General features: G+C 47.1%; 1 protein-coding gene across 2 annotated transcripts in view; it reads right to left on the reverse strand.

Annotated features, from left to right (window-relative positions):
* Positions 1 to 24598, reverse strand: part of LOXHD1 (lipoxygenase homology PLAT domains 1) — a 136092-nt gene that overhangs the window by 71946 nt on the left and 39548 nt on the right. For both annotated transcript variants that reach the window (XM_016225121.2, XM_016225120.2), the window contains exons 7-14: positions 17256 to 17379; positions 14691 to 14941; positions 13469 to 13604; positions 12738 to 12898; positions 11643 to 11729; positions 11082 to 11217; positions 4854 to 5008; positions 3243 to 3403 (exon numbers count right to left, since the gene is read on the reverse strand). In XM_016225121.2, coding sequence (XP_016080607.2) covers positions 3243 to 3403; positions 4854 to 5008; positions 11082 to 11217; positions 11643 to 11729; positions 12738 to 12898; positions 13469 to 13604; positions 14691 to 14941; positions 17256 to 17379 — 1211 coding nt within the window. The remainder of the gene's footprint in view (positions 1 to 3242; positions 3404 to 4853; positions 5009 to 11081; positions 11218 to 11642; positions 11730 to 12737; positions 12899 to 13468; positions 13605 to 14690; positions 14942 to 17255; positions 17380 to 24598) is intronic.

The raw sequence follows: 24598 nt of genomic DNA on the forward strand, positions 1-24598 counted from the left end.
CATTTCACCCTCACCATCACCATAACACACATGCTGGTTGAGAAGGCACAGAATACCAGAGAAGTTAAGACATTTTCCCAAAGACACACAGCAGGTAGGTGGCTGGACTCCTGGTCCTAAGCTCCCCCTGCACCATGCGTGTGGCAGCGTGGACACTACAATTTCACCCCTCATCCCCTTCCCAGGTTCCCCCTCCTCTTCCTGACCTGTCCCAGGGCTTAATCCTCACCATGTTCTTTATCTACATTCTTCCTAAAGGATCTCACCCATTTCTCTGGCTTTAAATTTCATCTCTAAGCTCTCATTTCTTGAATTTATTTCTCAAGGCCGACTGCCTACTCACCTCACAGGCCTCTCAAACCTAACACACCTCAACTAGACCTCAAGAGTCCAGGCCAGCCCTGCCCCTCGACCCTTCCTGTCCAGGCTTCCCTTTCCAGGAAAGAGCACTACATCTACCCACTTACCAAAGGCAGGCTCCTGGGCCCTCCGATTCCCCTCTCTCCCGTTAGCAAGTCCTGTGAACCCTACCTCTAGATTCCATCTTTGGTGTAGCTCTTTCCCCACCTTCACGGCCACCAACAAGGGCCAAGGTGCCATGGTATGGGTTGAATTGTGTCCCCCCAGCAAATAAATTAAAATCTTAACCTCTAGCATTTTAGAATGTGATCGTATTCGGAATTAGTGTCTTTACAGAGGGAATCAAGTTAAAATGAGGTACTTAGGTAGGACCCTAACCTAAAATGACTGGTGTCCTTATAAAAAGGAGAAATTTGGACAGAGAGACAGATGTGTACAGAGGGAAGACAATGTGAAGAGACATAGGGAAAAGGTGGCCATCTACAAGCCAAGGAACACCTGTGGCTACCAGAAGCTAGGAGAGAGGTCCAGAGCAGAACCTGCTCAGAGCTCCTTCAGATAGAGCATGGCCCTGCCAACACCTTGATTTTGGGCTTCTTGCTTCCAGAACTGTGAGACAACAATTCCGTTCTTTAAGCCTCAACTTGTGGTATGTTGTTGCTGCAGCCCTAGCAAAATAGTACAGATCATTATGGACCCCTCAAAAGCTCCTAGCAGTCTCCCTGTTTCCTCGCTGGACCCACTACAGCCTGTCCTCCACCCAGAAACCAGAGGGAACTTCCCAAAATGGTAGATCCCCACCAAGCCCTGCCTGACACTGGCCTCTGTCCACCTCTGACCTCACCTGGAGGCCCTTTCCTTTGTCCACCTGCTTTGGTCTGACTGGAGTTCTAGAACCCTCAAGCTCTTTCCTCTGACACTCTTCTTTTTGTCCCTCAGGAAGTCAGCCTAGATGTCCCCTCTGCAGACAGACCTCGCCCACCATCTCCACCCCTAACCCACCCTGTCTCAGTGTGGCCACTCTCACCAGGCTCCGCCACCATTGTGCACTGCCCTCATCCCATTTCTCAGTTTGTAATTATGGTGTTTTTAAAATTCAACTGTTTACTTTAGTTTATGTTTTAGGCTAGAAACTTTATGAGAACAGGAAGCAGGTGTATAGTAAGTGCTTAAGAAATATCTTTTTAGTGAATGGAAATAAAGGAATGAATGCAGCTCCATCCAGCATCCCAGCCAGGCAGCGTCCAGGTCCAGGAGGGGGCAGACTAGTCAGTGATTGATCCAAGGAGAGACCAAACTCTCCTACCCCACCCTTCTCCTCTTGCTTTCTCCTTGTGTCAGGGCACCCCTCAACTCCCCCTTCAGCCCCGTGCCAAATGCCACTCCTCCGGCCTAGTTGGCCCACTCTCCCTTCTCCTCACCTTCCATCCACACTCTGGTCTTCCTTTCAGGCCCAGGTCCAGTTTTACCTCTTCCTGGAAGCCTTCCCTGGTCTCCCCAACCCTAACTCTGAGCCTCTTTCTATTAGTTCCCCTTATTTGGAACCGCCTGCATCATTACTTATCTAGTCAATGTAATCCCTTGTGATATTAAGAGTGGTTAAACTTAAAAGACTTTAGAGACCTTTGTGATGGACACAAAAGTTTCACATGGGATCATCAGTGGCCCTCCCTGGCATGGAAACTGCTCTTCTTGGGCTCACAGGGTGGTAAGCAATTCAGCTGTGGCAAATGTGTGTCTGACTACATGTGTGTGCACCTGAGCGCATTTGTGTATGTGGATGGAGAAAGAGTAATGTATTCATGGCTGGGCTGTCTTAGCACAGCCACCATCAGGAAGCCTGGGCCAGCCCTAATGAAGTGAGCTTGGATACACAGCACGTCATCCACCGGTGCAGGACCAGCCTGGACCTGGAATTTGCAGAGACTAGCATTCCTGAGCCTCAAATTAAGCACATTGCGTACACCTCCCAGACGCTGCTACAGGTGAATGTGGGGGGCCAACTTGACAGCACACAAAACCACGAATATTGCTCCTCATTTTTAAAGTATCTCTATGAGCTCTGGCTGGGGTGGCACAGTGGTAAGAGCATTGGCTTACGCACTAGAGAGTCAGGTGTTCGATTCCTGGTCAAGGGCATGTACCTTGGGTTCCAGGTTTGATCCCTGCCCCCAGTAGGAGTGCCTGTGGGAGGCAACCAATCGATGTGTCTCTCTCACATTGATGTTTCTCTCTCTCCCCCCTCCCTTCCACTTTCTCTAAAAGGCAGTGGAAAAAATATCTTCACTCTTTGGGTGAGCATTAAAAAATGAGTTAAAAATATTAAAAAAATAAAATAATAAAATAAAAGAATTCTCTATCAGGAACTTCTAGAAGTCAGGGGGAGCCCAAACTGGCTATGGAAAAAAAAATCCAAATACTTGAGAAAAAAAGAAAAGAAACTTTACCTCACTAGTAAGCTGGGGAAAGGTAATGAAAACAGAGTAAGGTGTCTTAAAAGATACTAACAGGGAAGAGATGTGGTTGGAAGTCTATACAAGTAAAAAACACCTTTGATTCAAAAGTTTGATTCAGAGTGTAACTCTCTGAGGTAACTCTCAGTTAAATTCTGAAATTGTCACATTTCATCATGAAAAAATGCTGACATTTTGGAACTTAAATACACACAGTGGCACCACACAGGGACACTGCTCTGTCATCACCTGTGTGTGTGTGTGTGGGGGGGGGGGTCTAGCACCACCAGCAGGGCCATCTCTCTTCTGCACCAACTACATCCCTAAGCCACTATTTTGCTCCCTGGTCCTGGTCGTAGGGCTAGGTTTTCCCAAAACTAGGGCCCATAACCTGAGCTGGGAAATTAAAAGCAGGCAGGACTCGCGTACCTGAGACATGGGAACTCCACGTTGTCACTCTCAGGCTGTCCCTCCTCTCTCACCAGCACCCGATCCAGGAACCAGCCGCTGCCCCCACCTTTACCGGTGTGTCTGATTCTCACCCGCCTCACCTTCCGCATGGTGACGGACTCAATGGTGAACTCGTCGGCCTTCAAAGAGGGAGGAGAGCGAAGCCAGTGCGACAGTGGCTCCCCTGGGACCCAAACGCCAAGGGAAGAAACAGGCCCAGAAATCAGCAAAGCCAGAGCCCCAGTTTCTCCCACTGGAATATCATTCGATGTCAAGTTCAACAACTGAGATTTGTATTTTTTGGATAAAAGATGACTCTTCCCTAAGATCCCCTAAGAGGCAGATCCCCCTGGAGGAAGAACACGTTAAGCTGTCAGAAGGCACTAACCATTTATTATGAATTGATTCCTTGGCTAATCTCCTCAGACTCCCTGCTATAGGAGGATACTGATCCCCTTTCGAGAAGGGGAGTGATTAGAATTGAGTGGGGAGGGGGACCGGTGGTCTTGTGTATTTTACAAGCTTCGCCTGCCGATGAGGCAGCAGAAAGGCAGTAGGAGCTAGAGAGGTGCCAAGTCTACATGAGCATACCTGAGGGCCTCCAGGGACAGGAACATGGAGGGCAGGGTTAATGGACAAAGGGGTCAGGAGATACAGAAGGAAAGAATATAAAAGTGTGGAGAGAGACCTACACCCACATTCCAGGCCTTGCCCTGTCCTTGCCAAGAAAAGAGCATCAGAGGAAGGAGAGGACAGGCCTGCAAATCCCCTTCACCTGGCACGCAACCTGAGCCTCATGCAACAACTCCTTACTGTGCACCTACTGTGTGTTCTGGGCCAGGTCTGCTGGCAGGGCAGGGCAGTGCATCTGTTATCCCTAATCCTCACAACAGCCAGCCACAGGCAGATATCGCTTCTCACATTTTAGAAATGAGGAAACTGAGGCTCAGGAGAATGGAATGATTGGCCACAGGCTGGCTTTGCCCCCAGATCTTCCTGCCCCCTTACCTCCCGCGGCCTCCCAGTAAACCCATTTAATAGTTAAGAAAACAAAGGGGACTGCCCAGTATATTTGGAACGAGGCAGGAGCAGAATCCAGTTCTTCCACCCTACGTATAGTGTCTTTCCTGGTTTCTTTTTCAAAAAGGAAACAAAAAAGGTGCTCCCAGTGGTCATGCCTCGTGGAGGGTGCAAAGTTCCTGCACTGGCCCTCAGATGGCCCAGCTTTCCGCTAGCCTGTGTCCGCCAGTCCACAGGCGAGGTGCCCGGCTTCCTTCCCTGCCTGCCCACCCCTGAGGAAAGACAGATGTTGTTCCTACCTCCCCAGTGTCCTTCTGCTCTGCCCTCTTCCCAGAGCTCAGGGGTGGGGAGGGGACCACGACCCCACCAGGGTGGCTCTCCAGCTCCCAGCTGGATAGTCCTAGGAGCCCAGTGGGTGTCAGGCATGTTAGTTCCCACTCCCCTCACCCAGAGCAAGCCTCTTTGATGGCTCAGTTCCAGTCGTCAGCTCTGCTCAACAGAGCAGTGAAGAGCAGGGCTCAGGAATGGGGTGGGGTTGGGGGTGGGGGGTGGCTCATTGCTGTAACTTACATTGCCTTTCTGAAACATGTCGTCGTTATTCTTGCAGTTGTATAGCAGCCGCTCCCCTGTGTCCCCCACATCACCATAAAGGCAGAGGTAGACGCTGGCATCTGTTCCCGCGCCTGGAAGCTCCCCTGTGCATACAGTCACACGGTACCGGGCCACTGGCAGGCAGAGAGAGGGCACCACTGGCTGACAGCCCCTGTTCCCCAGCACTGGCCCTGCTGCTCCCCACCTCTAAGCCTGGCCTCCCCCAGCTCTCATCTGGGCTCACTTGCTTCTTCCCCAGCTATCAAATCCCATCTCCTACCACCCAAGTCCCTGCATATCTGCAAATCCTTGTCCTAGACAGACAGGAGATTCCCAATTCTAGTCCATCATCAGAATCCCCTGGGAAACTTATACAAATTCAGATTCCCGAGCCCCACTCCAGACCTCCCAAGTCTTAGTTTCCAGAGGTGGGAACCCCTAAAACTGCATTGTTTACAAGCTCCCCCAGGGGACTGGAGTTGTCAGTGTTTGGGGACCACAGGTCTAATTCAGACATTTTGGCATTTGATTCCATCCAACCCAGTAGACCTTTTTGCCTTAGGTTTCTCTCCAATTCGTGTGTGTCCTGTCTTCCCAAGTAAGATATCTTTACTCTGTGAACCAGAACTGAGCCTCCCCTTCTCTTCAGAACTCTCCAGTGCTAAGGACATGTCGGGAAGACAAGCAGAGAGAAGGGGCACAAAATGCAGCCACCATGGGGATGGGCGGCAGTTTCTTCCTATGTTGAAAATGTACCACGAAGGAGGCGGACCCGCATCTTTGCACATCCCAGCCTTATCTTTCACCTAAAATAATATCTTTGCTGAAGCCTAGTAGGTGGGAGTCGCCGTAATAAGTACAGAAATTCAGCAGTGAGCAAGACAGACAGACTCCTCTCCCATGGAGCTTCCACGAGAGTGGAAGAGTGGAGACGAGGGATGGACAGGAAAATCGGAAACGAATTATGAGCGGGGAAATGTCTGGGTTACATCTGTGGAGTCATGACAGAGTGCAACAGAAGTGGGGAGTGCAGCGAGGGGGGGAGGTGATTTAGAGGTGCAGAGAAGCTTGGTAAAGGAAATAAAGTCTGAACTGGTAATGTTTCGACGGTAATGACAGGAGTCAGCTGCGGGGAGCTCTGAGGGGAGAGTGCGCGTAGGTGCGAAGCCCTGGTGCTGGATGAGCAGTGTGCCCACCAGGAGCAGAGGAAGGGCAGTGCGACTAGAGAAGAGGGAGTGAGAGTGGGCTGAGATGAGGCCCAGAGGAGGACAGGGGCCGGACGTGTGATGTGGGACAGGTCAAGGTAAGAAGTATGGCTTCCTTGTTTTTTTTTTATTTTGTTTTGCTTTTTTCATGCAACAGGAAGCCATTAGAGGGGTTTAAGCAAGGCAGTATCTGATCTATGTTTTAAAGAGCATTCTGGCTGCCATGTGGAAAGCTGATTGTAGGGCAAGGAGTGGATCGGAGAGGCCAGTTAGCGGAATAGTTACAGTAGTCTAGAAAGGAGAGGAGGGTGCCTAGGACTAGGGATGTGGTGAAGGTGGAGCTAGATTAGACATGCATTTTTGAGATAGAAGCAACAGTACTTGGTGATGGATTGGGCAGGTGACTGAGGGAAAGAGCAGAATCAGGGATGATTCCTAGGTTTTTGGTTTGGGCAAAAAGTTAAACAAAAAGTTACCTTGGAGCCAGCAATTCCACTTCTAGGTATATACCCAAGAGAACCGGAAACATATGTCCACACAAAAATGTGTGCTGAATGTTCATAGCAGCATTATTCATAATAGTCAGAGAGTGGAAATAACCCAAATGTCCACCAACTGTGGTATATCCATACAATGAAATATTATTCAACAATAAAACAATAAAACACTGACCTATGCTGCAATGTTAATGAACCTTGAAAACACGCCAAGTGAAAGAAACCAGACACAAAAGGTTACATATTGTCTGATTCCATTTATATAAAATGTCCAGAATAGACAAACCTATAGAGACAAAAAATAGATTGTCGGCTGTCAGAGACTGAGGAGTGAGGTGGGAGATGGGTGTGACTGCTAATGGAATAGGGTACCTTTTGGGGGCAATGAAAACATTCTGAAATCTGATAGTGCTGATGGGTGCATGATTTTATCAATATACTAAAAGCCACTGAATTGTATACTTAAATGGGAGGATTCATTGTACATAAATTGCAACTCAATAAAGCTGTAGTTTTTTGAAAATGGACACTACTCATTGATGATCCATCGAAATGAAGATGGAGTACAGCCAGAACAAGACAAATCAGCAGGAAGTTTAATTCAATGTACAAATGAGGTGTGTGTTTTTCCCCCCAGTAGTACATGTACTTTTATTTGGAGATACAAAGACAGCTGAAAAGAAATTTGACCATTAAACATGTGGGTCTATGAAGATACAGTGTCTATAGCAAAAGTACTTGTTAGAAGGAAAGGCAAAGAATGACAGTAAGAGGAATGAATGGCATTAACTGGAGTGAAACATGGGAGCACAGAAGGGAAAAGAGAACATCAGCCTCGCTTCCATCTTAATTTTGATGAAAGTCGGTTTTGCCTTTTTAGCTGGAACTTTTGAGCAATTTCCAGAAGCAAACTGATGAGGGAATGGAGAAATCCCTTTGCCTATGAATTCCAGCCCTCCTCATTCAGAACTCTAGGTTCGTTCAGTTGGATGTTCTCAGGGGTCCCAATCCTCTCTAGGGGTCCCTCCCAGCCCACAAGCCACTGAGATCCTAAGCTCCTTACTGGCAAGAAGTCTGTGGACAATTAAAAATTATATTGGCCTAGCCAGTGTGGCTCAGTGGTTGAGCATCAGCCCATGCACCAAGATGTCACTGGTTTGATTCCTGGTTGGGGCACATGCCTGGGTTTAGGGCTCGATCACCAGTAGGGGGCATGCAGGAGGCAGCCGATACATGTTTCTCTCTCGTTGATGTTTCCATCTCTCTCTCCCACTCCCTTCCTCTCTCTCTTAAAACCAATAAAAACATATTTTTTAAAAATTATATTGCTAACCATCAGTAGTAAAAGGCTTTAAAGTACCAGACTCTTGTACTTTAATTTAAAAATTACAGCTCAGCCTGATTAACAAGAAACTATGACTTGCAGCACTCCAGTCCAGCTGTCTCTTGCCCACTCATCAGTGCTATGTAATCACTTCTGCTAGATACGCACAGGAGAGCTGATCTCATTGATTTTACCATCTCACATAGCCCCTGAGGGACCGGCAAGGAGGAAATAAATCATGAGCCCGTGCATGTTTTGTCCATGTCTCCCTGTCTGCGTTCATCAGTTCAGAGCTCCTTGGTTCTCAGACTCAGCATTAATTGTTTTTCTGACTGGCCCTTATTTTTTAAGTAAACTAGGAACACACAATTTCAAACTTAGAGAATTGGTTTTAAATTGGTTTTTACTCATGTTACATGAGTGTGAGACTCCGCTTAAGGGATTCCCAGGAAGCCCTGCACCTTATTCCTTATACCCTGGTATCGACTGGGGAAGTGGCATGTTGTCACCAGCTCTACTTACTGTTACAAAGAAGCATCCAGACCAAGGAAGGAGATCTGAGTTCCTGTAGAGGTAAGTGGGGACAGAGGTGTGTTCCAAACAAGAGAAATTTATGTGGATCAGAAAGAGCAGTTGAGAGAAAGAAATCCAAGTTGGTATGGGCTCCAAAGTACTGCTAAGCACCCCCGAAGGCAACCGGCACATGATCAAACCCCTACCCAATGAAGACCTAGCTCAGATGCCACTTCATCTTCCAAGTTCTCCCAACTTCCAGACCAGGAAGCTATCTCACCACTGTGTTTCCACAGCATTCACTCACCAAGTCCTACCAAATAGTTCTTTTCTTTTCTTTTTAATATATCTTTATTGATTTCAGAGAGAGGAAGGGAGAGGGAGAGAGAGAGAGATAGAAACATCAATGATGAGAGAGTCATTGATCGGCTGCCTCCTGCACACCCCTAACTGGGGATCAAGCCCGCAACCCGGTCATGTGCCCTGGTCAGGAATCGAACCGTGATCTCCTGTATCCTAGGCCGATGTTCAACTGCTGAGCCACACGCAGCCAGGCTACCAAATAGTTCTTGAATTTATCTTCTCTCTAGTCTATCTGATCCCTGCCCAATTTCAGAACCTCTTTTTTTCCCCCCTGGATGACTGTTTATAGGTTTGCCCCTAAAACCCATCTTCCACACACCCACAGGTGGGTCAGCTCCTGGCAGATGAGGAGCAATGTGGGGAAGAAGGGGCTGGAAAGAGTTCAAGGGTGATATGGAGTGTCACCAAGGTCATGGGAGGGCTGGGAGGGCAGGATCTTGGGTCAGAGGCAGGGTCACGGAGTTCAGAGAAGGTACAGCTTTGTGGGGTGATCCTGAGTGAGGCAGTGGGGAGTGGCTGGTTCGGTGGGAGGTGGAGATGAACCCCATGGGTAAGGTCCAGGATACAGATGAAAGAAGCAGGAAAAAGGCTCTGAAGTTTTGATATGCATAAAAATTACTTGGTATGCTTGATTAAAAACATAGATTACCAGGTATAACCCTTGGAGAGTCTAATCAGCACATCTGGAGTTGGGCCTAGGAATCTTCATTTTAGCAAACACTCTAGGCAATTTTGATATATGGTGAGTCCTTGACCACACTTTGAGAGATAATATCTGTTATAGGCTGGCTGAATTGTGTTCCCCTTCAAACTCATGTTGAAGTCCTAACCCCCAGTACCTCAGAATGTGACTGTGTTTGGAAGGTAGGGCCTTTAAAGGATAATTAAAGTAAAATAAAGTGATATGTGTGGGTCCTAAATTCATGACAGTTGGTTAGAAGGGTTTAGAAAGTGGTTAGGTTCCAAGACTCCCTCCCCATTGTTTATATCTGTGGGCTCAATTCTGACACAGAAAGGGGACAGATCAAGTAAGAGCAGATGCACTTTTGACTTGATGGACTACGTATTACATAAAGTCCCAATTTGGGGCAGAATCATGTTATTTATGCAGAGATAATTGCCTTGTTTCTAAGAAAATACTACTGAAAGAGAACAGGCAAGGTAAAGTCACTAACCCAGGAGGGCAAGAGACCTTGTTCTTTGTCCAACTCCATCTCTAACTAACTGAGAATCTGGGACAAGAATTTCCTTATCTGCATCAGGCTATTTTAAGGGCCCTTGAGCACAAATATTCTATAGCTATATGTTTTAATTAAAAATAAAGAGGAACCATAAAGTAGTGCTAACTGCGAGCATTGCCTAATTAGATAAACAGACTGGTTGATCTCTTTTTAGATATTTGCTGCTTGGGATTTCTGTTATTGAGTATTTAACTCTGTTCAAATCATTTCACCAAATATATACAGAGTTTCTACTGATGTGTAAACACCTAAGTGACACCATGGAAATATTTATAAGAGCTACTAGAACTATGAGTGACATCATTGTCTATATATTCTTAACTCCATAAATTTGCAATGTTATTTTACTACTAAACAAATTCAGAACTACCATGAGGATAACAAACAAGTTAATTATATTAAGTGCCAATTCTGATCAATTGCTAATGTCTGCTTGGTGTGCTCTTTGAGGGCTATGAAGCTCATTTAAGACTCAATGGCAGAGAATGCTGCGATCACTCAGTAATGTCTGCCAAGAAAAAGGACAGGACATGCGCTGTGTATTTGCCAACACTCTGTTACTATAACCTAGAGGCAAAATGATCTCCCTTTACCTCTTTGAATGTGGATACTGAACTACAGATTAACAGCTTTGTCCCTCTCCTACTGGCCTTAAATAGAAATAGAGGACCCATCAGGAGCAGCCAAGCATGGCTACCAGATCCAGCCTTCTATTTTGGGGAGCATCTCAGGCATAATTTGAAGAGGATGTTTCCTTTATTTCAGGGATGCTCTAGAGAAATACCGTTCAGTGCAGATTCTTCTCATTCCCTCATAACTACGCGAAGGCCCATGAATCTCCCTTCCATCCCTCACATCCATCACAATAGAGCTCTGGCATCATGCTTTGGAGATGGCTCCTTCAAGATGGTCTTGAGGCTGGACCTCTAAAGCCACCCTGGCACTCACAGCAAGCCTGATGATCACAGTGGCCAAGACTATCAGCTCACTGGCCAGACCCCCATTGGCGCACCAAGTAGGTGTTCTGCTGCCTCCCCCAGGACGGAGAGTTGGTAAGCACTTACTGCCCATTATCCTCCGCACTGTTGGGCCCTCTGCAGTTATCTCCCTCACGATCTCATTGTCATCCTCAAAGGCATCCAGCCAGCGATTGCAGTTGAAGTTATATTTGTCCTTGGTCAGAGTGTTCATCAAGGTCATCTGGAATGAAGTCCTGGGATGAGCAAGTGGGTGTACCAAAGATATTCATCCATGCCCTGTGGTCCTCATTCTGCTATCTCAAGGAGGCCAAGGCCATTCCCTAGAGATGAGTCTTATGGAAGGTAGGTGCCAGACTAATACTTATCCCTCTGGTCCCCTGAGCCTCACATTTGCCTAGCAGTCAGGTGCTGGGGCAGAGTGCAAGTCAAAACTGAACACCTGAGCCTTTTCTTAGTCAACTTTGGAGGTCTCCTCCCCATCAGGAAGTCCCTGTGTCCAGTGTCCAAATTCATGTCTCACTGTAACCCTTTCCCAACCTCACTCCAAACAAATACAAAGCAAACTTATGTGACAGGTTCATCAGAAATGGACCATTCTGGCTTCTCTCCCAACCACCTCCCAACCCCCAAGATGGTGCATCTCACCTTTTCTAAATGCCATCCAGAGCCAGGACTCATCCTATCATGCCATGCCCGAATCTTGTAAAACATCCCGAGATCCGGGAGCTCAAACTACGGTGAGAAATAACAAGGTTTGAGTGAGCATAGCAAGTGAAGTATGTTTATCCTCATAGCTGACCCCCTGCTGGAGGTTGCCTGCTTTGGGCTATTTCTTTAGCAATGAAGATGAGTTTGTTTCAAGCCATTCTCATATACCATATCCTCTTATGCCCTTGTAACCAGTGGCATGTGAGGGCGACTAGCTGGGTAGAGCTAGGGTTCAGTCTGAGCTAATGAAATCGAACAAAAATAACTGACCCACAGTAGGTTCCAGACTAAAGAAAATCTTCCAAGCAATAAACTTCCAGGAACAAAATCCAGATGGCAGCCCTGCAAATTAGTACAAGCCCACAGCCGCAGAGCTCTGCTGGGCATTGAAACAGACAAAAAGATCAATATAGCAGTCATGCCCTTTCCCTAGGGGCTTGCAGTCTAGCCAGGAAGACAAATACAGAAAGAGCAATGAACTGAGTGGTATAATAGAGGCACCAGTGGGGTGCTCTGAGAAGAGAGCAGCAAATTACAAATTATTCTTACCTAAAGGTCAGTGCCGCACTTCTGTTGGCAAAACAAGCCTTGCTCTAGTTATATATATATATACCGAAATTTTAAAGCTGAATTTCTTTTAAAATGTTCTAAAATTTACACTTTCCCGTACATTTGCTCTTCACTCTCTAATTCAGTTCAGATCGGGCAGTTTGACACTGTCTTCAGGATCTCTGGGCTACAATGATTCCCCAAGTGGCTGGGCTCCCAGGTGCTCACAGCCATTCCACACTGGCTTGCCCCAGGCTTAGCTCTGGACTGTCTGATTCAGATGAAGGGCCAGAGCTAAAACACACCCCATTTAATACATTATCTATAGATCAAAGGTGGCCCTCCTTACAGGGACCTTAAGTCTCCATTGTACCTTCTTGTCTTCAAACCTCATGCAACCCTGGTTCAGAAAACCCGAATGGCCAATGCCTCTTATGCCCCTTCTTCCTTCCTCCCTCCCACCCTGTCACACTTCTCTCCTACCCTAAACTTCTCAATTATGCCCGGTCTTAACCACTTGTTGTTGGGGTTCAGGAGAATCTCATCCGTCCGCCCCTTCTTCCCATAAATCTGGATGTAGATGGGAGAGTTGGTACCAGCTTTCTTTAAGTCAGTCGTCCAGACCCACAGGGACCAAGAGAATTCTGCAGAGACAGGTCAAGTTGCACCAAAAACTTTAATAAGTAAAGAGATTTTCATGGTACTGGTGGGGAAGCGGAGCAAATAAAGGTGATCAGGACTGAAGCAAAGAAAGGTGATCAGGTTATACACAGGTGTGTCCCACTCTCAGGAGCCCGTTATAACAAGTGCCAATTTTAGGCAGCCAAGGATTCCTTGCTATTTGAAAGAGGGTGCCAAATGTTTCTTTTAATGGAGAAAGCATGTTCATGTGTTTACATAGGGAGAAGGGTTGAGTCCAACCACCCTGTGTCTGGTGCATTCAGAACGCACTGGGTTGAACCATTTTAGTTTAACATCTAGCCCATCACGGCAGCTAATTCAACTTGGGGACACTGGAGCATAAGCCTTGGGGCCAGGTGTGTGGCCTAGACCCTGGAGAACTAAGCTCCCTGGGGGGACCTCTCTCTTCCTTTCCAGAGGAGACTTGAGAAGCAAGAGTGGGTCCCCTTGAAGCTCTTTCCCAGTGGCCTGACATCCTGGCCTTTCCTGGCCCTGTCTGAGAGGTCACCAGGTTCTGGGCCCCTTCCACCTACTTTTCAGCCTCTTCTTCCTGAGAGACACCATCTCATAGAGCTGCCTCTCAATCAGCCCATCCATCTTCTTCTCGTCCAGCCAGTTGCTGCAAGGGAAGGTCTGCTGGATGCCGGTGAAGGGACACAGAATCACCACCTGGGGGAGCAGACCACAAGCTGGGACACCCTGCAATGCTCAGCAGCCTCCTCAGCCCCACGTTTAGGGTCATCTGCATTAGGGCCCTGAAGGAATGACACTTTCTTCCCATTGCTTGTCTCATTTTAGATCAAGAAATACCTCCTCCAAGAAATCTTCCCAAACAGGTATCACCCGTCCTCCAATTTACCAGCCCAGATTGCAAACGTTTTCCTCTATACTCAATAACCTCTTCAAACACAGTATTTCTTTATGCGCATTGTAAAATCTCAACCTGAACCAAATTAACTAGGACACTAAATTAATTCCCTATATTTGTCTTGTAAAAAAAGGCCAATCACATGAAAGGTATTTAATATCTGGAATTTAATACAAAAACAAACTGCCCTTTTCTGGACTTGAGCCTCACCCAACCTTCTCTCCTAAACCTCTCCATCTGAACCTGAGTCCCAAACTCATGGGTTAGAACATGGAAGTCTGTCTAGCCCAGGCCACTCATATTATAGATGTCCCAAGGAAAGTTCCTGGAACACTATAAAATCTTCTCTCGACATCCACTTAGACAAAATTCATAATAGTGTATGATTTTTTGGGAGAGAGAGAATTATATGACTGAGGAAGGACACAGAGGAGTTTCAAGAGCATTGGGAATATTCTATTTCTTAAGTCCAGTGGTAGACAAAATTGACTTTTGTTCTTTTTATAATTCTCTGTATTGTATCTCACTTTTGTTATGTATATTCTTTAAACCATAAGTAACCACAATACAAATATATATTTAAAAATACTTGTTGATTGAGAGATTTATAAACTGAAGCAAAATACCACATCAGGAATGAGGAGAGTCTACAACCACCGGCCGAGCACATCTGGATGGCCTGCTTCGTGTCTGGCCCTTGGGTGCACGTACAGAGCAGCCCCCGTTCCTGACCACTAGCAAGACAAGGTGGATGGGCATGTTGCCATCCAAAAGGCCCAGTGAAAGGGATTGCCCCGTGCTCAGTGACTGATCCAAAGGAAGCAGGAAGCAGGAAGCGGGTTCGAGTTTGTAGTTAGACATTCGGGAAGAGAGGGCGCATCCCTTACCTTCTCGCAGTACCAGCCCCTGTTGGAGCCAACGTTGCCGTGCCCGATGGAGACCCGGCTCAGCGGGCTGAGCAGCACAGCCAGCTCGATGTGGAAGATGTCCGTGCGCGCGCGGGCGAACACACCGCCCTCCAGGAAGATTTTCCCACTGTTCTTATTCCCCTTGGCTCCGTACATGACCAAGTAGATCTTGGATTTGGTCCCAGCCCCAGGTAAATCCCCAGTGAAGATGGTGACAATGTAGGAGACAGCTGGTGTGGAAACAAGAGGGGGAAGAAGAGGGTTCAGTGCCAGCTGATGACAACATTGTGCCCACCTTCCCCCTACCTGGCCGCCACCTCCCGGGTCTCCCTGCTCCAAACATCCTCAATTTCCATGTCCCCTTCCCCTAGACGACAGCCTCTTGACCTCACTTTATCTTTTTCAGAGTTTGTGTGTCAGTGCGTCTACCTCTGGGGATAAACGGCAGGTCTTATTACAGGAAGCTGCCGGGCCTAATCACAGGAAACTAACAAAGGGGAGGAGGAACTTGGTTTAGCTAAGAATAGTACTGATTATTAATGTTAATTATCATGTGCTTATTATTAATAGCTGCCGGATAAACTCTGTTATGTCTAATTTAATTGTAATAGTCAACTCCATTAATAGAGATTTATATTCAGGGCTATCTGATTCATTTAGTTTGCTCTTTGGCTCATAACTTAAAAATATAACTTTGAATAGAGGGCACTAATGTCTTCTTTCACTTGCTGACGTGCTGGCATGAGGGAAGACTGGGGGAGGGAGAGAACACTGTGGGGTGTGGGGCAGTCAGGAGGCACTATAAGGAGATGGAGCTCTGGGGGAGAGCCAGCAAGGGAAGGTGAAACTCCGAGATGGGACAGAGTAAGAGAAAACGCCAAGACAGACAACTGGACAGGAACCTCTGCTAAGGTCTGGCCTCATTCTTTCATTCTGTCCTAGAGTATAAGACAATGGCACATTGGTCCTTGTTCATTCCTCCTACTTACCCCTGGCCCTACCCCACCTCCATCTTCACCTCTGGGCCCCAGAGAAATGAAGATCCCAAACTTCTTTGAGAAGCTAACCACGTGCATAGCACATAGATGCATCATTCATTCACAGTTTTATATCTTCTTTTGGTCAGCAAACATTTACTGAGCGCTTGTGATATGCCAGGTATTGGGAGAATGTGAGTTGAAAAGGAGTGGCCCCTGCCCTAAATGAGTGCGTCTCCAGCTTATTCTCCAAAACACACAGACAAACTGTGTTCTCACACAAGACATACTCCTGTGGCCTCAGCGCCCAGCAGTTCCCAGTCTCTGGCTGCCATTTCTCCCTTCCCTCTACCACTGGAGGCAAGTAATGGCATCGTGGTGAAATGGGCTATGTTAAATCCATTCTAGGGTGTGTTTTTAGGAAAATAATTTGCAAACTCTAGTTACAAATGACTTGTGCTACACCTAATGAAGGTCAGGCCAGGCCAAGATGCCACAGCACTGGAGCAGAGGAGCTCTTGGTGTCCAGGGTCTGCCCAGAATGCCCAGAACAAGAGAAGGGAGGAATTGTCCTGTCTAGAGGAGGTAGGGGAGGGTTCAGAGGAAGTGACTGCAAGCAGGGATTTGGGAAACATGAAGAAGAGAAATGGCATTACAGGCTGAGAAGAAGGCATGTTCCGAAGTTAGAGAGCAGGAGTCAGGCAAGCAAAGAAGGGAGGGGAGAGAGAAGGCACGTGGGTGGGTGAGGGGGGAATGAGGAGGGGGTATAGGTAAAGGAAAGAGTGAAGGGTGTGTGATGAGGTGGCTGGAGAGGGACAGTGTGTGGAAGTGGTGGGAGATGGCGTTGAAAGATCCTGTTGATATGGTGAGCTGGAGCCAAATTGTGGAATAATTTGTATACTATGCCCCAGAACTGGACATATCCTCTATGCAGTGGAAGCCATGGGAGGTTCTGTAACAGCACATTCTCATATGTGCATTAATTTACATAGATTTTTCTGGAACTTCCATAAACTTCCATGCTGAGAGTTGCAGGTTTGCCATGGAATTCACACAGCATAGAGATTTAGGAGGCGGGCCTAGTCTAGCTTAGGACCTTGGGCAGGCCTTTTAACTTCTGTGTGACTCAGTTCCCTCATCTGTGAAATGGTAACGATAATAGTTCCTATATTATAGGGCTGCTGTGAGGATTAAAGGAGATGAAATGGGTCAAGTGCCTAGCAGAGGGTTGGCATATAGTAAGTACTCAATACTGGGAGGAGTTAAAACAATGTCCTCATAAATGCCCACATGTATCAGGAGCTCTGGCTTCATTCCACTGATGACTTCTTTTACCCTGGGCAGTTAGTGTCTGCTCAGGGGCATCTCCCCTTCTCCCCTGGCATCAACTGAGCCCCAGACTGCAGCTCAGAGAAACAGAACAAGTTCAAAAGCAGGAGGAATGTTGTCTGAAGACACAGTTGGCTCCCACTTGATTGCAGGCCTCCAGGCCAACAGATAAGAACACTGAGCCTCAGGCGGAAAGTGAAATATTAGCCAGTGGGGCTTCCTCTTTCTTTGGCTCTACCTGTGGTCTCAGCTCCGCCCACTAAGATATTCCTTTGGATTTTGCCATCATCTTCATCCAAGGCCAGCCAGCGGTTCAGAGGAAAGTCATATTTTCTTTTGTTTGCAATATCTTCAATCATAATCTAAGAAAAAGAGAGGAAAGGAATGTTAAGTGTCATTGAGGATGCACCTGGCAAGCCAATTCAAACCCTCCATTCCTTGAGTGTACTCTAAGAATACACTCTCATCTTCTCAGTGGTCCACGGAAAACTCATCACAAGGACACACCTGTTGCCAAGAAAACCTTGCTAAACATTGAGAGTCACACAGGGCTGACTGGCAACTACCCCCTACTTGAATGTCTGAGCCATTGCTTCCTCTTCTGCCGCAGATCATTTTTTGAAATTGAATGCAAAACACTTGGCAGGATGTGCCTTGTGAGACTGGGGTGTGAGAACTGTAAGCCTGGATTTGCAGACAGCAAGATAGTCACTTTCCTTACCTGATGAAGCTTGGATTCTAACCTTGGTGACAAGTAGAGCCTATGCAAAGGAAACTGCAAGCCTGAAATCAGGCACCCAGAATCCTAGGATCTGGTGATCGGGTCAAAAAATGCCAGCCATTGACAGTGAGGCTGGTGGAATCGGCCATCTATGAGGCTTCCTGAGGGGCACTCACAGGTGAGCTGAGTTGGCAGGGTGAGATCAGGTGTCCTCTAGAGATAACCAAGGAGCTGAGGGGCCCTCCCAAAATGTTCCAGAAAGAGCCAGCTGAAAATTCCCTCTAAAATAAGTGAAATTGTCAATAACTAGAATGTGTCCTCCAGTCATAGCACTGTGCAGGCAGAAGATCTGGTGACAGACAGGAGTGGGAAAGTAAAAATGTTTGTACTTTTAAAGCTGAGTGCCTGGAGACCGCTGCGGCACAGCCCATGGGGTTCTGCAATGGAAGTCCAGCCTCTCCCAACTCATCAATCTGCACATTTTCATGGCTTTCATCTCCCAGGGTTGAGGCTAGATCAGGGAGTCACTGAGGGCCTGAGCCAGGTTTCAGCCTGCTTCCTAACCCCCCTTACAGACTCTCACAGAGTTGGAAAAGCGAGGTAAAGAAAGACAGGGCTTAGTTTATCAGATGAGCTGTCAAGTCTACTAATATGCCTAATACAGACTCACCGTCTCTGTCTTCAAATGTTCACAGACTAGGGTACCAGCCAAGGTTTGAAGAGCAAAGGAAACTCCCTCACAGCTCACAGAGATGTCATCAGTCAAGGGCTTCTACTGGTCTGGTTTCTGATGGAAATTCCTGATTGAGAAGTTCAGCTAATCTGAGGAATAAATGTACCACTAAATTACCTCTATAGGACAAAACTAGCTTGCATAGCCTGACCACAAAGGGAAGAGGCGCTGGAATGAATACTTGAATAACAACCAAGACTCTACAAATTAGACTTTCCAAAGTACCAAAAAGCCAAGAAAGGCCGAGGGAGAACAGAACAGCTTAAATATTGATGCAGAAAGTAGAGAAGTCTGTGAACAGTTCCAGAAATTTTCAAGATGCATGTTGAAACATGGGGACAATTATTTATGACATCTCTTGGTCTCAAAGTCTGCAAGACGAGGCTGGAGGAAGCTGGCTCCTGGAGGGTGGAACATTTTGGAGCATATCTAGTGGCAAATGGTGACTGGTACAGTGGGAAGGAGCAGAGAAGTGGGATGAGGTGGGAACTGGCGCAGGCACTCAGGTATCGAGACTGTACAGGGAGAAGGGGACAGAGAGTTCTCTCAAGGGCATTCTGGCCTCTGCTGATAGGTAGGGGTCACGGCTCAGCCCGTTGCTTAAAAGGGCATTACCAAGGGCCCCTTCTGAGGGAGGAGCGAGCAGCTTTCCCACTTCTGCTCACAAGTTGCCCAGACATCTCTGGGTTTTCATGGAGTCCCTTTTAAGAATTCAAGACATGCTTTTGCTAACGGAATGAAATGGTGGTGCTCCCTCCAGACCACTGTTCCATGGATTCTGTCGTTACGGCAAAGACAATTGCAGAACACTCTTCACCATGAATGATAGCAAGGCACACCTGAAGAGAGAGAGAGAGAGAGAGAGGGAGAGAGAGAGAATGGACGCACGCACCAGGCAGACAGACAGACAGACTGAAGCAATAAGCTAATAACAAAACAAGAGCTATTTTCCCCCCGGAGGAACATTCCCCACCTGCAGACTGCAGACCAGCCCACAGACAGCACTGCCTTTCCTGAGGCGAGAGACCAGGGGTCATGAGCCCCTCGAGGTGAGATGGCAGCAGAGAAGGAGCCTGTCCTTGGTGACAGCCACAGTATTGTGCAGCAGCAGGGACACAGCAGAGTCACAAGGCAAGACCACCAAAAACAAAAAGCCAAGAAGGATAAACTACCCCAGGACAAGAGCAACAAAAGATGGAGCTGCTAAGCAGGGGCCACTTCTTTCCAGATGGTTCACAGATACATCCAAACAGACCCAGGGCCTCAGGACCTTTGTGCCCTCCCTGACGGGGGGTAAACACATCTCCAATACATGGAATTGGCCTTGGAGTCAGTAAGTTCTCAGTTCTTGTGGAATGTCAGCTCTCCCTCCTCTATGTTGGAATAACTTCCACCAATTTTACATAAATAATCTGGTTGGGGGGAGGCCCATTCTGTGCACAAGAAATAAACCCCTCCCTCACACAGAGCAGCTTGGGTGGTTGAAGGGTCTTCCTGCCCGCTGTGTGCCAAAGCCCCTGGGATGAGAGCACCCCGAGTGACCCACAGTGTGCCCTCCATGAACCAGCCACGGGGGCAGGAAAGGAATGTAAAACAAGTCTCTGTGTTCAAGTTTTAACTCTTCCCCTTAAAAACGCAGGTGCATTCTCCTGTAAGCAACCATTGCCACATTCCCAGGACCACTATTGAATTGTGGTTACCTTTTAGAGCTCTAAGACCAGGGGACAAAGGACAGGTGACTTTTGACACAGGATAAAAAGTGAGAAACGTCTGAAACTTACAAACCCACTTTGAAATAAATCTCAATATCCAGGAGTTAGCAGAAGAGACTTGGGCTTGTGGAAGAACGAGGGCATGTTCTATGGGGGAAACTGAGGCAGCAAAGGAAGGTAGGATCTTCTTATCCTCCCTGTCACAGGGTTGCCCTTCCCCACATGTTTTGAGTTTGACTCAACACACCAAAATACTGTCACATAATTTGTAACATACCATAAATAGAAGTAACTGTAAGTGGCAGCATTCGGTGACATCCCTAATACCCACGTTTCTTCCTCTACACTTTCTTCCTCTCCTCTAAACCCACCCATATACCCACTCCCTCATTACAACCTCAGGCTACCTCATTCAGTAAAGACCTGCCCTCACCCAGCCCTCTAACACCACTTCTCAGTTCTCTGAGCCCTGTCCCCAGCCCAGATCTATTCAACATCCCAGCCCCTGCTACCCATCTTCACGGCCCAACTCCAGTGGACCCTCCCTGAAGTCTCTTCTGATGCCCAGTCAGAATATGACTCACCCCCACAACATCTGTTTGTATTCAAGGCTCCCATCTCATCCTGCTTTGCCTTAAAGTCAGGCCATTCTGTATTCTGACCTTCAAACTGGGAAACGTGGTCTGATCAGCACTTGTGGGACCCCCAAGGACAGAATTTTTGTTCATTGAAAACTAGACTTCCCATGAAATTTTGAAGTATGAGGTTACAGTAAGAACCTGCCTTATAGCAAGTAAGCAATGATTTAAGGACCTGCCTTATCTCTAGAAGCAGGACCATGTTTATTGCAACAGCTGCAGTTGGTAACATGGGGCCTGGGCTATAAGAGTCACCCAGTAAATGTTTGTTGAATATCGCATATTAATTGGTAACATGAGGGCACACTGGGCTTCTCAAGGTCCCTGCACTCCACTCCATGAGCCTCTGTCTCTCTTCCTATCAGAGCCAGTGGTGCCAGTTTAACTAACACTCCCCACAGCAAGCAGCAGGCCATCCACCCGATTCTGGACTTTGTAACACATGGCATAATAGACAAATCCGACTGGGAGTCCAGGGGCCTGGGGTAGGTACCAGTCCTGCCACAGAAAGGCTGTGGGGTCCTGAGCAAGTCTCTTTACTGAAGCTGATGGGCCAAGGGCAAGCCCACTGGCAGCATAATGTTCCATCTTGTGATTGTTGATCTCTTGATGTGATTATTGAACTGAACTGACCATTTGAGTTGGTCACAGCTGTGGGGTTAACCAGATGTGGGGACCAAAGCCATGTGTAAGGCCTGGGGAAAGGAGGATGTCAGCCGGGGAACAGGCCAAGAGCGGGGGGGGGGGGGGGGGGGGAAGGAATGTGTCGGTCACACCAAGGCCTATCAGCCCCAGCTGAGAAACACACAAAGGCCATTGACTAGACAGAAGAGGAGGGAGACGACCTATGAAGGGGTTAATTATACTGGCTTTTAGAATTGTCCCACCAAAGCCTTAAACACAAATACCACAGGAGTGGTTGTCATGTGAAGTCCAGCCTGGTAACCTGGAAGATGGGAGCATTTTCTGAGCACGTGTGAAATCTGGAAATGCAGTCAATTTAACAGCCTCTTTAATTGGTGTCTCTGGGGAGCTGAGGGCAAGCAGATCAATCAGAGTGAACCGAGGGGAGGGACAGCCTGGATACCCGATGGGGGGAGGCAGGAGCTTCCGATGGCTGCCCCTGGCACAGTCAGAAAGTGGCCAGAGGTGGCCCTGAGTCTCCCCCAGTCCCTGGTTTTCAGCCTGTCCACACCCTGCCTGAGACCTAGGACTCTCATTCCCCCTTTCTCATTACAATTTTCCCTCAGGAAAATATCTAGTAAATCCAGGCACGCTGACCTGCAAAATGCTTGAATTATTTTTGTCTTATCCCCAGGGAGCATTTTGGTTTGGTTAAGTTAAAGAAATATAGGCTGTTAGGGCTTTTTCTGAAAAGCCAGTGAACCTTTGAGAGGAGCACCCCCCTTGACTCTGGGGGGACAGATGGGGACCTGCCTACCAGGCCCTGAACTCACCCACGTACATACTATGGCCCCAAATTGAATAACCAATCTTGCACTGAAAGCAGTGTGCTTGGCCTTTGGGTTTCAAATAGTTCCTGAACAGCAAACAGTAATTAGGGGGAAAGAAAGGAAAAGGGGAGGGAGGGAGAAAATGCCATTCCAAAGAATCAGAAGAGCAGAGCTCTCTAATGGGGAGGGAGGGGGGTGAATGAACCAACGGCCCTACTCCTGGGCATTTTCTGGCAAGACTTTAGAATGAAAAATATCAAGAAAAAGTCCCGCAGGCCTCCTGGCTGAAAAAACAAACAAACAAACCATAAAACAGGTTGTCCAGAAAGAAACAACAGTCTGCTTGGCCTCAATGTCAAATTTCAGAAAGCAATAAAACAAGATTTAAGCTGCAGAGGGCAAAAATGTTCTCACCCCCACATGTCACACTTTGCCAAGCTGCCCTTTCCTTGAGCATGAAGATAACAAAAGGTCCTGTTCTGGGGTGTGAACCTGCCACACTGGCTGAGTGGGCCCATGTGACCAAGAAGGAACCTGGCCTCATGAAGTGCAGCTGCAATGACAGTGTCATGGTCACACCTGGACTTCAAGTGCACCTTGTTGCTCTTTCCACTAAACCTTGGTTTTTCACCCAGACTGTCTTCCTCCCCAGGATGAAGGAACTGGGCTTCCAGGTACCTGCTCTGTGCCCCATCCTGGCTGAGGTCACAAAACGCACCTGCCTCCTCTCCCGCCTCTGCCCAGATGAACAGGAAACCTCCCTGAAGACACACCTCTGTCTGTGCACTGGGTGTTTGGAGTCTAGACTCCTGCTCCATTTCTTCTCCAGTCCAACCAGCATTTAGCCTCCTGCCATCCTGTGCAGCACCAGGATGGCTGCTGCAAGGGCCAGACAAGCCCTCCTCTTTCCAAAGGAGACTTGGCCATTCCTCGCTTCACTGATTCAGTGCCCTGTCCCATACCAAGCGCTGAGGAGGTGCCCTTAAGGAACTTTCAAGCTAGTTTTGGAGAGAACACTCTAGGATGTTCACTCAACATCCATGACAATAACCATTTTCATAGCCTATTTCTATTATAAAGACTGGAAAGCTAGGCTCCTGATGTCCCAGTTTCCATTGCAGCCAGGGTGGTGACATGACATATTCCTGGCCAATGAAATGCAGGCAGAAATTTCAAGGTGAGTTTTGTTTCTCTCACAATAAGGAAAGGCTTACCAGAAAAAAAATATTTTTCTCTTTTGGTCTCCCCTTCTCTTCCTGCCTTGAATATGAATAAGATGGCTAGAGGTTCAGCAGCCATCATGTGACCATGAGGCAACAAGTTGGAGGATGAAAGCCACAGGGCTGAGAATGGTGATGCAGCAAGAGAGCAGGTGTCTTAGAAAGGAAGCAGCTGCACCAGCCCTGAGCTGACCACAGCTGGTTTCATGTGAGATGAGAAAATAAGCCCCTAATTGTTTAACATTGCACTTTGATTTTCTGATACTCACAGCCAAATACCTTTCTAACTGACACAAGAAGATAAATGAAGTTGAGTAGTAACAAAAACTCAACTATCAGATAGCTTCATTCTCTGTAGTCAAATTGTTAAAAATCTGAGGGTTTTCTGTTTCAAGAAATAAGATCTTTTTGAAAAATATATTATACATTAACCTTTTCCTATCATTCTGTGATGAGCTGAAATATACTGATAGCCTTGTGACTAAGGGAAATATATGCAAAGGGCTGGTAGCCCATTTTCTAAATGACCTCAAACTTCCATCAATTTTTAATATTCTTTGGGCTTTTTATATCTTCTATGACTCCTTATTACAATTCTCAATGGTCCTACCTATTATAGTGCCTCTTTACAGCTCTAATTTTCTGCCATAGGTTTAAATGCAGGTAGTTAATAATATTGTATGGCCTGCGAATGATGTTATAAATATACAAATGGCCCTTGGCAGAAAAAAGGTTCCCCACCCCTGCTAGGCTGTGCATGGGAGTCTAAGGATTCTTTCCTTCAAAATGAGGGCAGAGCAATATAGAGCCAAGGGCATGAGCTTTCCTTACAAACGTTGGACCAGATATGTTTTAGCTTCTCAGAAGCCTTTTTGTCATCTTTTTGATTTGTAACTTTGTGAAAAACCTGAGATTCAGAAATTTGAGGTATAAAGCAATAGCCCAAAATAAGTCACAAGAATGCCTATGATTAGGGCCAAATGAATGCTCTAAGCAGGGAGTGTTATAAACAGTCGCAGGAGGGAGAGGTTCTGGTGGGTCAGAGGCAGGGAAAGCTTCATGGCAGAGCCTTGAAGGATGATCAGGCTTCAAATGAGAGAACT

This window comes from Miniopterus natalensis, chromosome 7, assembly GCF_054644295.1.
Source record: "Miniopterus natalensis isolate mMinNat1 chromosome 7, mMinNat1.hap1, whole genome shotgun sequence".
Taxonomy (NCBI): domain Eukaryota; kingdom Metazoa; phylum Chordata; class Mammalia; order Chiroptera; family Miniopteridae; genus Miniopterus; species Miniopterus natalensis.